General features: G+C 40.2%; 1 protein-coding gene across 1 annotated transcript in view; it reads left to right on the plus strand.

Annotated features, from left to right (window-relative positions):
- The window catches only part of TMX4 (thioredoxin related transmembrane protein 4), a 275350-nt gene that overhangs the window by 180789 nt on the left and 76332 nt on the right, over positions 1 to 18229 (plus strand). Inside the window, exons 6-7 of the mRNA XM_053712168.1 lie at positions 3703 to 3804; positions 7701 to 7764. Of these exons, the coding sequence (XP_053568143.1) occupies positions 3703 to 3804; positions 7701 to 7764 (166 nt within the window). The remainder of the gene's footprint in view (positions 1 to 3702; positions 3805 to 7700; positions 7765 to 18229) is intronic.

Here is an 18229-nt window from a genome sequence, read left to right on the forward strand (position 1 = left end):
CAGCAAGGGCATTATATGCCCACAATAGACTTACAGGATGCATATCTTCATATTCTGTTTCATTCAGATTATTTTCATTTTCTGAGATTATCTTTTTTAGACAAGCATTACCAATTTGTTGCTCTTCCTTTCTGCCCTAGCGACAGCTCTAGGAATCTTTTCAAAGGTTCTCGGTGTTTCCTTATTTGGACAATATCTTGGTACTTGCTCAGTCTTTTGGTTCTGCAGAATCTCATACAAATCAACTTCTGTTGTTCCTTCAAAGACATGGTTGGAGGATCAATTTACCAAAAAGTTGATTCCTCAGACAAGGGTCTTCCAGATAGATTGTGTCAATGTCTTTGTCTCTAACAGACAAGAGACAATTTAAATTGGGTTCAGGTTGTCGGGACCTTCAGTCTCTATTATTTCCTTCAGTAACTATATGCATAGAAGTTTTAGGTCTCATGACTGCAGCATCGGACTCGATTCTCTTTGCTCATTTTTATATGAGACCTCTCCAGCTTTGTATGCTGAATCAATGGTGCGGGGATTATACTAGGATATCACAATTAATATCCTTGAATCACAATATTCAACTATCTCTAACTTGGTGGTTAGATCACCATCGTATAGTTCTACGGGTCTCTTTGGTTCGTCCAACCTGGACTGTGATCACAACAGTTGTGAGTCTTTTCAGGTTGGGGAGCTGTTTGGGGATCTCTGACAGCACAAGGGGTTTGGAAATCTCAAGAGGCGAGATTACCAATAAATATTTGGAACTCCCTGCAATTTTCAGGGCTCTCCAGGCTTGGCCTCTGTTGAAGAGAAGACCATTCAATTGCTTTCAAGACAGACAATATCACAGCTGTGGCATATGTAAATCATCACGGTGGGACTCACAGTCCCCTAGCTTTGAAAGAAGTATCTCTAATACTTTTTTGGGCGAAATACAGCTCTTGTCTAATTTCTGTGGTACATATCCCAGGTGTAGACAATTGGGAAGCGGATTATTTCAACCGTCAGACTTTACATCCAGGGGAGTGGTCTCTCCATCCAGGTGTGTTTTCTCAGATTGTTCAGATGTGGGGTCTTTCAGAAATAGTTCTGATGTCTTCTCATCTAAACAGGAAAACTTCCCAGGTACCTGTCCAGGTCCAGGGATCTTCAGACGGAAGCAGTGGATGCGTTGATACTTTCTTGGTGCTACCAACCTGCTTATATTTTCCCGCCTCTAGTTCTTCTTCCAAGAGTGATATCCATAATCATCATGGTACAGTCATTTGTACTGCTGGTAGTTCAAGCATAGCCTCACAGTTTTTTTTCCATCAGGATTTCAAATCATTCAATTTGAAGGTATGGAAATTAAACGCCTAGTGTTTTGTCATAGAGTTTTTTCTGACTCAGTGATTAATACTATGTTACAGGCTTGTTAATCTATTTTTAGAAAGATTTATTATCGAGTTTGGAAGACTTATTTGCATGGTGTTCTTCTCATAAGTTCACTTGGCATTCTTTCAGAATTTCTAGATTTGTACAGTTTCTTCAGGATGGTTTAAATAAAGGTTTTGTCTGCAAGTTCCTTGAAGGTACAAATCTCTGCTCTTTCTGTCTCATTTCACAGAAAGATTGATAAGCTCCCTGATATTCACTGTTTTGTGCAGGCTTTGGTTTGTATCAAGCCTGTCATTAAATCAATCTCTCCTCCTTGGAGTCTTATTTTGGTTTTGAAGGCTTTACAGCCTCCTCCATTTGAGCCTATGCTCTCTTTGGACATTAAAGGGACAGTCAACCATAGAATTGTTATTGTTTTAAAAGATAGATAATCCCTTTATTACTCATTCCCCAGCTTTGCATAACCAACACAGTTATATTAATGTACTTTTTACCTTTGTGATTACCTTATATCTAGGAACCTTCTTCCAGCCCCCTGATCACATGACTGTGACTGTTTACTATCTATTGTCTTAAATTTAGCATTGTATTGTGCTAGATCTTAAATAACTTTCTGTGCCTGAACACAGTGTTATCTATATAGCCCATGTGTACTTTCTGTCTCTTTGTGTTGAAAAGAGATTTAAAAAGCATGTGATAAGAGGCAGCCCTCAAAGGCTTAGAAATTAGCATATGAGCCTACCTATGTTTAGTTTAAACTAAGAATACCAAGAGAAAAAAGCAAATTTGATGATAAAAGTAAATTGGAAAGTCAATTAAAATTAAAAGTCCTATCTGAATAATGAAAGTTTAATTTATACTTGACTGTCCCTTTAAAATACTTTCTTGGAAAGATATGTTCCTTTTGGCCATCTCTTCTGCTGGAAGAGTTTCTGAATTATCTGCTCTTTCTTGTGAATCTACTTTTCTGATTTTTTCATCAGGATAAGGCGGTTTTGGCGGACTTCATTTAAATTCTTACCTAAGGTTGTGAATTTTAACAACATTTTAAGATAAATTGTTGTCCCTTCCTTGTGTCCTAATTCTAAGAATTCTTTGGAGAAATCCTTAAATTCTTTGGATGTGGTAAGAGTTTGAAATATTATGTTGAAGTTATTAAAGATTTCAGGAAGACTTCTAGTCTATTTGTTATCTTTTTGGTTCTAGGAAATGTCAGAAGGCTTCTGCTTTTTCCTTGGCTTTGTGGTTTAAGCTTTTGACTCATTCAGCTTATTTGGGGTCGGGTCAAGCCCCGCCTCAGAGAATTACAGCTCATTCTACTTGATTAGTCTCCACTTTGTGGGCTTTTAAGAATGAAGCATCAGTTGTTCAGATTTGCAAAGCAGTAACCTGTTCTTCTTTGCATACATTTACTAGATTCTACCGTTTTTGATGTATCTGTTTCTTCCGAAGCAGTTTTTTGGTAGATACGTTTTTCAGGTAGCTGATTCAGTTTGATTCTTCTGCTTATGTTTTAAGTATTTTCTTTTCATTTAATGAGAATTAACTTAGATTTTAGGTTGTGGATTATTTTTTTCAGTCTGTTTTTATTTTTATCCCTCCCTCTCTAGTGACTCTTGCGTGGAGTTCCACATCTTGGGAATTGCTATCCCATACGTCACTAGCTCATGGACTCTTGCCAATTACATGAAAGAAAACATAATTTATGTAAGAACTTACCTGATAAATTAATTTCTTTCATATTGGCAAGAGTCCATGAGGCCCACCCTTTTTTGTGGTGGTTATGATTTTTTGTATAAAGCACAATTATTTCCAAATTTCTTTGTTGATGCTTTTTACTCCTTTCTTTATCACTCCACTTATTGGCTATTCGTTAAACTGAATTGTGGGTGTGGTGAGGGGTGTATTTATAGCCATTTTGAGGTTTGGGAAACTTTGCCCCTCCTGGTAGTATTGTATATCCCATACGTCACTAGCTCGTGGACTCTTGCCAATATGAAAGAAATTAATTTATCAGGTAAGTTCTTACATAAATTATGTTTTTTCAGATAGAGGCATTGTTTTAAAGTATAAGTAAGTAATTAGCTCACTATTATAGACTCATTTAAATAATATATTTTTTTTATATGGTCATTTTTCAAACTCCTGTAATCCTTTAAGAAGCTATTCATTTAGACGTCAACTAAGAAGCATTACATTATGAGTGTGTTTTAATTTCAATATTTCCTTAATAATTAATCTAATTTAATTGTTTTTCTTCTAATCCTAAAAACTATTTTTTTTTCTTGCACTTAGTATCCGACATTAATGATTTATTCTTTTTTTCAGCAAATGCACACCTACTTAATTGTCACTCTTGGAATTCCTGCCTGGGGATCTTACATCATCTTTATTCTAGCCACTTTGTTGATTGGTCTTGTCCTTGGTTTGGTAAGAAACATTTGTTTACTTTAAAATAAATAATATGAAGATATATTTAAAGTGATGGTAAACATTGCAAATCAGGAAAAAAAAAAAGAGTACAAATCCAAGTAAAAAAATATTGTAGGAACATTGTAAAAATGTGTAGATTGTAGGAAGCAGCATATTGTGTTTATATTACTCAGGGTGTCAGCTAGTTTGTTTAAAGGGATAGAAAGGTAAAAAATTAAATGTGCATTTAAATTTGAAATATACATTTTTTTGCAAAATACTACATTAGCAAAATTGCTTCTAGTAAAAGTTATTGCTGTTTTTCTGTGGCATAGGCACATATCCTCTAAGGGCCCGTGCACCAGTATTTAAACACCATATATAGCTTTTGAAGACATAATTTGTGTCATACAAGCCGCTGCTGAATCTCTGAGATGGTGTAGTGTTTAAATACTGGTGCGCTGGCCCTCACAGCATATGTGGGTATGCCGCTGAAAAACAGTTATAACTTTTATTAGAAGCATTTTTGCTGATGGAAGTATATTGCAAAAGTGCTTCTATTTCAAATTGAAATGCACATTTCATTTTTACCTTTCTATCCCTTTTAAAGGAACAGTAAATTTAAAATTGTAACTTTCATGACTCAGATACATCATACATTTTAAACAACTTTCCAGTCTACTTCTATGATCAATTTGCTTTTGTATCTTTTTTTGAATATTAAACCTAAATGGGGTCATATGACCTCAGAAGTGTGCACGTGTCTAGCGCATTATGGAAGCATTGTTTGCAACTTTGTGTAAAATTGTTACAAACATTGTTGCTAACACTGTTGCCATACAGTGCTAAAGATATGTTCAAGCTCCTTATGTCTTATAAGCCCTAGGTTTACTCTTCAGCAACATACGCCAAGAGAACAAAGTAAATTTGATAACAGAAGTAAATTGGAACGTTGTTTACAATTGCAAGCTCTATCTAGACCAAACAAGTTTAGTTTTGACTTTGAATTCATTGGCAACAGAGGAATTCTAGTCACAACGATCACAAAGACGACATTATTTGTATTGTAAATTAGCCTCATATGAATGCAAATGCCTAGGATTTTTTTAAACCAAATGAAAACTACAGCTGTTGTATTCAACTGGATCACACAATAAGTTATGTTGTTGTTGAATAGTGGCATAAACTGGAACTTTGTCTAAAATGTGCCTTGTTCCTTGTTTAGAAAGGGATTGCCTGGTATTTCAGGGCCGGACTGACCTTATTAGGCTGGATCAGACAGATTTACTTCAGGAAAAGTACAATTGGGCTAAAAGAGGCTGCTCGCAAGTAGTAAATCGATAAAGAACAAGCTACTGAGCGGTTGTCTGTTCCTGAAAGAGCACTTCTCTTTCTGTATGTATTTGTAATATGACCATAGTGAAGTCTACCTAAGGGTGATGGGGAATTCAGACGTGGACTTCTTGCCCAATGTGCTTAGAGGAATATGGCCTCACTGACAAGACCCAAATAAGTCTTAAACTATCATCAGTGGTTGCCATGTTGCTTTTTCAGAAATTGCCTGTTATTTTGGAGCTGGACATACATTGTTAGGCAGGATCAGAGGGATATACTTTAGGAAAGTTCTTCACTGTAAAAAGCACAATTGGGCTAAAAGAGGCCCATGTAGTAAATAACCATAGCTACTGAGCTGTTTGTTCTGAGAGAGCGCTTTTCATTCTGCATGTATTATCTAAAAGTCCAGCCTCAGACTGTAAAGATTTCACATCATGATGGCATGGCATTAAGTCCAGTTTAGTCTCTAGTAAACGTGATCATAGTGGAATTAATCTAACTTATAGATCAAAATAGTCAGATTTTAACTAAGTTACTTTAGTCACTCCAGTTTTTTGCCTCTTGTTATACTGATAGTATTCCCTTTCCATCTTGACTAGTTGAAAAGCAGTTCTTACAACCTTTCCACTCACTACCTTTGTGGAAATTGGCAAACTTTTAAGGCTCTCAGTAGTGGTGTGAGGCTGATTGGAGGCCATAAAGGAGAACTGGTTACACCTGTTTTAATAATTGTTCTCAGCTATTTTAGCAACAGCTGGTCTGGAGCATGTAAAGTTTTGACCTTGTTCAATCAAAATTAAGTAATCTATTTGGAAATATTAAAGTAAGCTCATACAAGAAAAAAGCAGGTCTAGAGTGGGTTTGGTGTGAGTCAGAAGAAGAATGATGAAACTCAATGTGAAGAAGTGGTGTACTCTTTTTTATTCTATGGGAATTCTGTTTTCTTCTTCTTGTTCTATTCACTGACTTGAAGTAAAGTGCCTGTGGGCAATAATATTTGAGTTGGATGCAGTTTAATATTTCAGAATCTGTTTTTTTCCTAGTCTTTGTCAAGTAAAAAGTGATTAGATCAGTAGGAAAATTAAAGGGACATAATACTCATATGCTAAATCGCTTGAAAGTGATGCAGCAAAACTGTAAAAAGCTGACATGAAAATATCATCTGAACATCTCTATGTACTAAATTTCATCAGCTTACAAGAGTAAGTGCTCTGGTAACAGTTATACTTCAGCTACTGTACAGCTGCAAGTTGGGGGGGGGGGGGGACAAACAAAAAAACATTAGCCAATCAGCAGCAGTGCTGAGGTCATTATATGGTTTGCTGTGATCTCATGAGATTTCACTGAAATCTTATAAAAATTTCATGGTAAACTTTCTAAAACAGAATAGGAAAATATGAAAAGATGCACGCTCTCCCTTGCAAGTCCTGTGACTAGTATCCTTTACAATGGGGTGTGAATACATACATTTTGAGGTAAATATCTTCCTTTTTTTACATAGAGATGTTCAGGTGATATTTTCTTTTAAGCTTTTACAGCTGTAATGCATCAATTTCAAGTGCTTTAACATTTGGGCATCATGTCAATTTAAGTTATTCTATAAAAACAGTACATTTTAGTAGTTTTTTTAAATGCATAAAGATGAATCCTAATCCTAAAGGGTTCTACTGGTTAATACAGTGGCTGGTCTATTTATTTTTGTAATCATTTAATACTCAAGTAGTTTTGCAATACAAAAATAATTTATGCACACATAATAAAGCCTTCCTGATATATATCTAAAATATATTTGCAAAACCAAACACTTGATAGATCGTAATTTATATATTTTTATTTATTTATTTTTTTACTTTGTATTTTCTACTTCAGATCTTGCCCTTTTAGCCTTTTTTTATTTTTTTTATATTAAGAATGTTTATTTTATTCAGCAACAACAAACAAAACACAACAGTAATGGGACTTGTCATATTATAGATACAAATAAGAAATATAGCAAATATAAAATAACTTTCACTTTAGGTTCTTTGAATACCGTCTCCTTAGGAGAATAGATTGGTATGATCAGCATGTCACCAGAAATGTCTCTTAATAAGTCCAATAAGATCCATTTAAATCTATACCCTGAAATATGAAGAACTGAGAAATTTGACAGTTTTGTACAACAAAAGAGACACATATCTAAATAAACCTGTAATGTATAGAAAATGAAATAAACATATTTAACACTGCCGGTCCTGTGAGTGTCTTATTGAACAGGGGGCCAAGATTCTCTATTGAAAATGTTAGCACAGTATAAATATCATATCTGTTATTAACCACGTAGGGAGTTTATCACAGAGCCTTCTAGTTTACTGGGCATGCAGCATAAGTACATATGCCACTGAAATGGTAAAATTGCTTACTGGAAGCATTTGTGCAATTAAAAGTATTTCTCTAAATTGTTTGTTTAAAATTAAAATGAATTTTCTTAGTTGTGAATATTGTGTCCCTTTAAGAGGACTGTCTACTTGCCTTTTTAAATTAAGTAAAACATATTTCTGCGTTTGTTTTTACATTTTCTATTTTTTTTTTTTTTATAGATATTAGTATTGTTGGCAGACTGTTTCTGTCCATCTAAAGTGAGATATGAAGTGATAAGAGCTGGTAAGTAGTTTTTTTCTCAATGCAGAGCAACAAATAATTTCTCCTGTTAAGTGTAGTCAGTCCACGGGTCATCATTACTTCTGGGATATTAACTCCTCCCCAACAGGAAGTGCAAGAGGATCACCCAAGCAGAGCTGCTATATAGCTCCTCCCCTCTACATCACACCCAGTCATTCTCTTGCACCCAACTAATAGATAGGATGTGTGAGAGGACTGTGGTGATTATACTTAGTTTTTATATATTCAATCAAAAGTTTGTTATTTTAAAACAGCACCGGAGTGTGTTGTTCCTTCTCAGGTAGAATTTGAAGAAGAATCTACCTGAGTTTTTGGATGATTTTAGCCGGCGTAGCTAAGATTCATTTTGCTGTTCTCGGCCATTCTGAGGAGTGAGGTAAACTTCAGATCAGGGGACAGCGGGCAGGTTCACCTGCAAAGAGGTATGTTGCAGTATATTATTTTCTGAGGAATGGAATTGACTGAGAAAATACTGCCAATACCGATATAATGTAAGTTCAGCCTTAAATGCAGTAGTAGCAACTGGTATCAGGCTGTTATGTATATATGTTTACACTTCAGTATTCTGGGGAATGGCACTTCACTGGGATAATACTATATGCATATAACTTTTAGCCTAACTTGCAGTGGGAACGTCTAGCAGCAGGCTGTTTAATGACATTTCATATTATTTGATTTTAAACGTTTTGCTGGCATGTTAAATCGTTTAATTGTCTGAGGTACTGGGTGAAAAATTGTTTTGGGCACTGTTTCTCCAACATAGGTGTGTCCGGTCCACGGCGTCATCCTTACTTGTGGGATATTCTCTTCCCCAACAGGAAATGGCAAAGAGCCCAGCAAAGCTGGTCACATGATCCCTCCTAGGCTCCGCCTACCCCAGTCATTCTCTTTGCCGTTGTACAGGCAACATCTCCACGGAGATGGCTTAGAGTTTTTTAGTGTTTAACTGTAGTTTTTATTATTCAATCAAGAGTTTGTTATTTTGAAATAGTGCTGGTATGTACTATTTACTCAGAAACAGAAAAGAGATGAAGATTTCTGTTTGTATGAGGAAAATGATTTTAGCAACCGTCACTAAAATCCATGGCTGTTCCACACAGGACTGTTGAGAGCAATTAACTTCAGTTGGGGGAACAGTGAGCAGTCTCTTGCTGCTTGAGGTATGACACATTCTAACAAGACGATGTAATGCTGGAAGCTGTCATTTTCCCTCTGGGATCCGGTAAGCCATGTTTATTACGATTGTAAATAAGGGCTTCAAAAAGGGCTTATTAAGACTGTAGACTTTTTTTGGGCTAAATCGATTGATTATTAACACATATTTAGCCTTGAGGAATCATTTTATCTGGGTATTTTGATATAATAATATCGGCAGGCACTGTTTTAGACACCTTATTCTTTAGGGGCTTTCCCAAAGCATAGGCAGAGCCTCATTTTCGCGCCGGTGTTGCGCACTTGTTTTTGAGAGGCATGGCATGCAGTCGCATGTGAGAGGAGCTCTGATACTTAGAAAAGACTTTCTGAAGGCGTCATTTGGTATCGTATTCCCCTTGGGGCTTGGTTGGGTCTCAGCAAAGCAGATACCAGGGACTGTAAGGGGTTAAAGTTCAAAACGGCTCCGGTTCCGTTATTTTAAGGGTTAAAGCTTCCAAATTTGGTGTGCAATACTTTTAAGGCTTTAAGACACTGTGGTGAAAACCTAATTTTCGTCCCTTTCGTAGAAACGGACCAGCCCAAAGTGCTACGTCCTCTAAGCAAGAGGGTAATACTTCTCAAGCCAAGCCAGCTTGGAGACCAATGCAAGGCTGGAACAAGGGAAAGCAGGCCAAGAAACCTGCCACTGCTACCAAGACAGCATGAAATGTTGGCCCCCGATCCGGGACCGGATCTGGTGGGGGGCAGACTCTCTCTCTTCGCTCAGGCTTGGGCAAGAGATGTTCTGGATCCTTGGGCGCTAGAAATAGTCTCCCAAGGTTATCTTCTGGAATTCAAGGGACTTCCCCCAAGGGGGAGGTTCCACAGGTCTCAGTTGTCTTCAGACCACATAAAAAGACAGGCATTCTTACATTGTGTAGAAGACCTGTTAAAAATGGGAGTGATTCATCCCGTTCCATTAAGAGAACAAGGGATGGGGTTCTACTCCAATCTGTTTATAGTTCCCAAAAAAGAGGGAACGTTCAGACCAATCTTAGATCTCAAGATCTTAAACAAGTTTCTCAAGGTTCCATCGTTCAAGATGGAAACCATTCGAACTATTCTTCCTTCCATCCAGGAAGGTCAATTCATGACCACGGTGGATTTAAAGGATGCGTATCTACATATTCCTATCCACAAGGAACATCATCGGTTCCTGAGGTTCGCATTCCTGGACAAACATTACCAGTTCGTGGCGCTTCCTTTCGGATTAGCCACTGCTCCAAGGATTTTCACAAAGGTACTAGGGTCCCTTCTAGCTGTGCTAAGACCAAGGGGCATTGCTGTAGTACCTTACTTGGACGACATTCTGATTCAAGCGTCGTCCCTTCCTCAAGCAAAGGCTCACACGGACATTGTCCTGGCCTTTCTCAGATCTCACGGATGGAAAGTGAACGTGGAAAAGAGTTCTCTATCTCCGTCAACAAGGGTTCCCTTCTTGGGAACAATAATAGACTCCTTAGAAATGAGGATTTTTCTGACAGAGGCCAGAAAAACAAAACTTCTAGACTCTTGTCGGATACTTCATTCCGTTCCTCTTCCTTCCATAGCTCAGTGCATGGAAGTGATCGGGTTGATGGTAGCGGCAATGGACATAGTTCCTTTTGCACGCATTCATCTAAGACCATTACAACTGTGCATGCTCAGTCAGTGGAATGGGGACTATACAGACTTGTCTCCGAAGATACAAGTAAATCAGAGGACCAGAGACTCACTCCGTTGGTGGCTGTCCCTGGACAACCTGTCACGAGGGATGACATTCCGCAGACCAGAGTGGGTCATTGTCACGACCGACGCCAGTCTGATGGGCTGGGGCGCGGTCTGGGGATCCCTGAAAGCTCAGGGTCTTTGGTCTCGGGAAGAATCTCTTCTACCGATAAATATTCTGGAACTGAGAGCGATATTCAATGCTCTCAAGGCTTGGCCTCAGCTAGCGAGGGCCAAGTTCATACGGTTTCAATCAGACAACATGACAACTGTTGCGTACATCAACCATCAGGGGGGAACAAGGAGTTCCCTGGCGATGGAAGAAGTGACCAAAATCATTCTATGGGCGGAGTCTCACTCCTGCCACCTGTCTGCTATCCACATCCCAGGAGTGGAAAATTGGGAAGCGGATTTTCTGAGTCGTCAGACATTGCATCCGGGGGAGTGGGAACTCCATCCGGAAATCTTTGCCCAAGTCACTCAGCTGTGGGGCATTCCAGACATGGATCTGATGGCCTCTCGTCAGAACTTCAAAGTTCCTTGCTACGGGTCCAGATCCAGGGATCCCAAGGCGGCTCTAGTGGATGCACTAGTAGCACCTTGGACCTTCAAACTAGCTTATGTGTTCCCGCCGTTTCCTCTCATCCCCAGGCTGGTAGCCAGGATCAATCAGGAGAGGGCGTCGGTGATCTTGATAGCTCCTGCGTGGCCACGCAGGACTTGGTACGCAGATCTGGTGAATATGTCATCGGCTCCTCCTTGGAAGCTACCTTTGAGACGAGACCTTCTTTTCTTCTGTTAAGTGTGATCAGTCCACGGGTCATCATTACTTCTGGGATATTAACTCCTCCCCAACAGGAAGTGCAAGAGGATTCACCCAGCAGAGCTGCATATAGCTCCTCCCCTCTACGTCACTCCCAGTCATTCTCTTGCACCCAACGACTAGATAGGAGGTGTGAGAGGGCTATGGTGATTATACTTAGTTTTATATCTTCAATCAAAAGTTTGTTATTTTAAAATAGCACCGGAGTGTGTTATTACCTCTCTGGCAGAGTTTGAAGAAGAATCTACCAGAGTTTTTGCTATGATTTTAGCCGGAGTAGTTGAGATCATATTGCTGTTTCTCGGCCATCTGAGGAGAGGTAATCTTCAGATCAGGGGACAGCGGGCAGATGAATCTGCATAGAGGTATGTAGCAGCTTTTATTTTCTGACAATGGAATTGATGAGAAAATCCTGCCATACCGATATAATGTCATGTATGTATACTTTACACTTCAGAGAATTACACTGTAAGAAGTACATAAAGCTGTTTAATAACTAGAAATTATGTTTAACGTTTTTGCTGGAATGTAAAATCGTTTTCATTTGCTGAGGTACTGAGTGAATAAATGTTTGGGCACCATTTTTCCACTTGGCAGTTGCTTAAATCTGTTTTTTTCTGTCAGTTTCTGTTCTCCCTCACTGCTGTGTGTGAGGGGGAGGGGCGGTTTTGGCGCCTTTTCTATGCATCAGTTATTTCAGTCAGCAGCTCATTGTATTTCCTGCATGATCCGGTTCATCTCTACAGAACTCAGGGGTCTTCAAACTTATTTTGAGGGAGGTAATTTCTCTCAGCAGAGCTGTGAGAATTATAGTTTGACTGAAATAAAAACTTTTATTCTGTAATTTGTTTCCTGCTTTCAGAAATTGTTATCTTTGTTAATGGGATTAAACCTTTGCTAAAGTTGTGTTGTTTACAAGGATTGAGGCTATAACTGTTTCAATTTATTAATTTTCAACTGTCATAGATTTTCTGTGCTTCTTAAAGGCACAGTACGTTTTTAATTGAATTGTATTCCAAGTTGCAAGTTTATTTGCTAGTGTGTTAAACATGTCTGATTCAGAGGATGATATCTGTGTCATTTGTTGCAATGCCAAAGTGGAGCCCAATAGAAATTTATGTACTAACTGTATTGATGCTATTTTAAATAAAAGTCAATCTGTACAAATTGAACAAATTTCACCAAACAACGAGGGGAGAGTTATGCCGACTAACTCGCCTCACGTGCCAGTACCTGCATCTCCCGCTCGGGAGGTGCGTGATATTGTAGCGCCGAGTACATCTGGCCGGCCATTACAAATCACATTACAGGATATGGCTTCTGTTATGACTGAAGTTTTGGCTAAATTACCAGAACTAAGGGGTAAGCGTGATCACTCTGGGGTGAGAACAGAGTGCGCTGATAATATTAGGGCCATGTCAGATACTGCGTCACAGGTTGCAGAACATGAGGACGGAGAACTTCATTCTGTGGGTGACGGTTCTGATCCAAACAGACTGGATTCAGATATTTCAAATTTTAAATTTAAACTGGAAAACCTCCGTGTATTACTAGGGGAGGTGTTAGCGGCTCTGAATGATTGTAACACAGTTGCAATACCAGAGAAAATGTGTAGGTTGGATAAATATTTTGCGGTACCGACGAGTACTGAGGTTTTTCCTATACCTAAGAGAATTACTGAAATTGTTTCTAAGGAGTGGGATAGACCCGGTGTGCCGTTCTCACCCCCTCCGATATTTAGAAAAATGTTTCCAATAGACGCCACCACACGGGACTTATGGCAAACGGTCCCTAAGGTAGAGGGAGCAGTTTCTACTTTAGCTAAGCGTACCACTATCCCGGTGGAGGATAGCTGTGCCTTTTCAGATCCAATGGATAAAAAATTAGAGGGTTACCTTAAGAAAATGTTTGTTCAACAAGGTTTTATATTGCAACCCCTTGCATGCATTGCGCCGATCACGGCTGCAGCGGCGTTCTGGATTGAGTCTCTGGAAGAGAACATTAGTTCAGCTACTCTGGACGACATTACGGACAGGCTTAGAGTCCTTAAACTAGCTAATTCATTCATTTCGGAGGCCGTAGTACATCTAACTAAACTTACGGCGAAGAATTCAGGATTCGCCATTCAGGCACGCAGGGCGCTGTGGCTAAAATCCTGGTCAGCTGATGTTACTTCTAAGTCTAAATTGCTTAATATACCTTTCAAAGGGCAGACCTTATTCGGGCCCGGGTTGAAAGAGATTATCGCTGACATTACAGGAGGTAAAGGCCATGCCCTGCCTCAGGACAAAGCCAAAACTAAGACTAGACAGTCTAATTTTCGTTCCTTTCGTAATTTCAAAGCAGGAGCAGCATCAACTTCCTCTGCACCAAAACAGGAAGGAGCTGTTGCTCGCTACAGACAAGGCTGGAAACCTAACCAGTCCTGGAACAAGGGCAAGCAGACCAGGAAACCTACTGCTGCCCCTAAAACGTCATGAATTGAGGGCCCCCGATCCGGGATCGGATCTAGTGGGGGGCAGGCTTTCTCTCTTCGCCCAGGCTTGGGCAAGAGATGTCCAGGATCCCTGGGCGCTAGAAATAATATCTCAGGGATACCTTCTGGACTTCAAATCCTCTCCTCCAAGAGAGAGATTTCATCTGTCAAGGTTGTCAACAATCCAGACAAAGAAAGAGGCGTTTCTACGCTGCGTACAAGAGATCTTGTTAATGGGAGTAATCCACCCAGTTCCACGATCGGAACAGGGACAGGGGTTTTACTCAAATCTGTTTGTGGTTCCCAAAAAAGAGGGAACTTTCAGACCAATCCTGGACTTAAAGATCCTAAACAAATTTCTAAGAGTTCCATCGTTCAAGATGGAAACTATTCGAACAATTTTGCCCATGATCCAAGAGGGTCAGTACATGACCACAGTGGATTTAAAGGATGCTTACCTTCACATACCGATTCACAGAAATCATTACCGGTATCTAAGGTTTGCCTTTCTAGACAGGCATTACCAATTTGTAGCTCTTCCATTCGGATTGGCTACGGCTCCAAGAATCTTCACAAAGGTTCTGGGCACTCTTCTGGCGGTACTAAGACCGCGAGGAATTTCAGTAGCTCCGTACCTAGACGACATACTGATACAAGCTTCAAGCTTTCAAACTGCCAAATCTCATACAGAGTTAGTACTGGCATTTCTAAGGTCACATGGATGGAAGGTGAACGAAAAGAAAAGTTCACTCGTTCCACTCACAAGAGTTCCCTTCCTGGGGACTCTTATAGATTCTGTAAAAATGAAGATTTACCTGACAGAGGACAGGTTAACAAGACTTCAAAGTGCTTGCCGCACCCTTCATTCCATTCAACACCCGTCAGTGGCTCAATGCATGGAGGTAATTGGCTTAATGGTAGCGGCAATGGACATAGTACCCTTTGCTCGCCTACACCTCAGACCACTGCAACTGTGCATGCTAAGTCAGTGGAATGGGGATTACTCAGACTTATCCCCTTCTCTGAATCTGGATCAAGAGACCAGAAATTCTCTTCTTTGGTGGCTTTCTCGGCCACATCTGTCCAGGGGGATGCCATTCAGCAGACCAGACTGGACAATTGTAACAACAGACGCCAGCCTTCTAGGTTGGGGTGCCGTCTGGAATTCTCTGAAAGCTCAGGGACAATGGAGTCAGGAGGAGAGTCTCCTGCCAATAAACATTCTGGAATTGAGAGCAGTTCTCAATGCCCTCCTGGCTTGGCCCCAGTTGACAACGCGGGGTTTCATCAGGTTTCAGTCGGACAACATCACGACTGTAGCTTACATCAACCATCAGGGAGGGACACGAAGCTCCCTAGCTATGATGGAAGTATCAAAGATAATTCGCTGGGCAGAGTCTCACTCTTGCCACCTGTCAGCAATCCACATCCCGGGAGTGGAGAACTGGGAGGCGGATTTCTTAAGTCGTCAGACTTTTCATCCAGGGGAGTGGGAACTTCATCCGGAGGTCTTTGCCCAAATACTTCGACGTTGGGGCAAACCGGAGATAGATCTCATGGCGTCTCGACAGAACGCCAAGCTTCCTCGTTACGGGTCCAGATCCAGGGATCCAGAAGCAGTCCTGATAGATGCCCTGACAGCACCTTGGGACTTCAGGATGGCTTACGTGTTTCCACCCTTCCCGATGCTTCCTCGATTGATTGCCAGAATCAAACAAGAGAGAGCATCAGTGATTCTAATAGCACCTGCGTGGCCACGCAGGACTTGGTATGCAGATCTGGTGGACATGTCATCCTGTCCACCTTGGTCTCTACCTCTGAAACAGGACCTTCTGATTCAGGGTCCCTTCAAACATCAAAGTCTAACTTCTCTGAAGCTGACTGCTTGGAAATTGAACGCTTGATTTTATCAAGACGTGGGTTTTCTGAGTCAGTTATTGATACCTTAATACAGGCTAGGAAACCTGTTACCAGAAAGATTTACCATAAGATATGGCGTAAATACCTATATTGGTGTGAATCCAAAGGTTACTCTTGGAGTAAGGTTAGGATTCCTAGGATATTGTCTTTTCTACAAGAAGGTTTAGAAAAGGGTTTATCCGCTAGTTCATTAAAGGGACAGATCTCAGCTCTGTCCATTCTGTTACACAAACGTCTGTCAGAAATTCCTGACGTCCAGGCTTTTTGTCAGGCTTTGGCCAGGATTAAGCCTGTGTTTAAAACGGTTGCTCCACCATGGAGTTTAAACCTTGTTCTTAATGTTTTACAGGGCGTTCCATTTGAACCCCTTCATTCCATTGATATAAAGTTGTTATCTTGGAAAGTTCTATTTTTAATGGCTATTTCCTCGGCTCGAAGAGTCTCTGAGTTATCAGCCTTACATTGTGATTCTCCTTATTTGATTTTTCATTCGGATAAGGTAGTTCTGCGTACTAAACCTGGGTTCTTACCTAAGGTAGTTACTAACAGGAATATCAATCAAGAGATTGTTGTTCCTTCTTTATGCCCAAATCCTTCTTCGAAGAAGGAACGTCTACTGCACAACCTGGATGTAGTCCGTGCTCTAAAATTTTACTTACAGGCAACTAAGGAATTTCGACAAACGTCTTCTCTGTTTGTCGTTTACTCTGGGCAGAGGAGAGGTCAAAAAGCTTCTGCTACCTCTCTTTCTTTTTGGCTTCGTAGCATAATTCGTTTAGCTTATGAGACTGCTGGACAGCAGCCTCCTGAAAGGATTACAGCTCATTCCACTAGAGCTGTGGCTTCTACTTGGGCCTTTAAGAATGAGGCCTCTGTTGAACAGATTTGCAAGGCTGCAACTTGGTCTTCGCTTCATACTTTTTCCAAATTTTACAAATTTGACACTTTTGCTTCATCGGAGGCTATTTTTGGGAGAAAGGTTCTTCAGGCAGTGGTTCCTTCTGTATAAAGAGCCTGCCTATCCCTCCCGTCATCCGTGTACTTTTGCTTTGGTATAGGTATCCCAGAAGTAATGATGACCCGTGGACTGATCACACTTAACAGAAGAAAACATAATTTATGCTTACCTGATAAATTCCTTTCTTCTGTAGTGTGATCAGTCCACGGCCCGCCCTGTTTTAAGGCAGGTAATATTTTTTAATTTATACTCCAGTCACCACTTCACCCTTGGCTTTTCCTTTCTCGTTGGTCCTTGGTCGAATGACTGGGAGTGACGTAGAGGGGAGGAGCTATATGCAGCTCTGCTGGGTGAATCCTCTTGCACTTCCTGTTGGGGAGGAGTTAATATCCCAGAAGTAATGATGACCCGTGGACTGATCACACTACAGAAGAAAGGAATTTATCAGGTAAGCATAAATTATGTTGTTCAGGGTCCGTTCGAACATCCGAATCTGGTTTCACTCCAGCTGACTGCTTGGAGATTGAACGCTTGATCTTATCGAAGCGAGGATTCTCAGATTCTGTTATCGATACTCTTGTTCAGGCCAGAAAGCCTGTAACTAGAAAGATTTACCACAAAATTTGGAAAAAATATATCTGTTGGTGTGAATCTAAAGGATTCCCTTGGGACAAGGTTAAGATTCCTAGGATTCTATCCTTCCTTCAAGAAGGATTGGAAAAAGGATTATCTGCAAGTTCCCTGAAGGGACAGATTTCTGCCTTGTCTGTGTTACTTCACAAAAAGCTGGCAGCTGTGCCAGATGTTCAAGCCTTTGTTCAGGCTCTGGTTAGAATTAAGCCTGTTTACAAACCTTTGACTCCTCCTTGGAGTCTCAATTTAGTTCTTTCAGTTCTTCAGGGGGTTCCGTTTGAACCCTTGCATTCCGTTGATATTAAGTTATTATCTTGGAAAGTTTTGTTTTTAGTTGCAATTTCTTCTGCTAGAAGAGTTTCAGAATTATCTGCTCTGCAGTGTTCTCCTCCTTATCTGGTGTTCCATGCAGATAAGGTGGTTTTACGTACTAAACCTGGTTTTCTTCCAAAAGTTGTTTCTAACAAAAACATTAACCAGGAGATTATCGTACCTTCTCTGTGTCCGAAACCAGTTTCAAAGAAGGAACGTTTGTTGCACAATTTGGATGTTGTTCGCGCTCTAAAATTCTATTTAGATGCTACAAAGGATTTTAGACAAACATCTTCCTTGTTTGTTGTTTATTCCGGTAAAAGGAGAGGTCAAAAAGCAACTTCTACCTCTCTCTCTTTTTGGATTAAAAGCATCATCAGATTGGCTTACGAGACTGCCGGACGGCAGCCTCCCGAAAGAATCA

Source organism: Bombina bombina, chromosome 4, assembly GCF_027579735.1.
Source record: "Bombina bombina isolate aBomBom1 chromosome 4, aBomBom1.pri, whole genome shotgun sequence".
Classification (NCBI taxonomy): domain Eukaryota; kingdom Metazoa; phylum Chordata; class Amphibia; order Anura; family Bombinatoridae; genus Bombina; species Bombina bombina.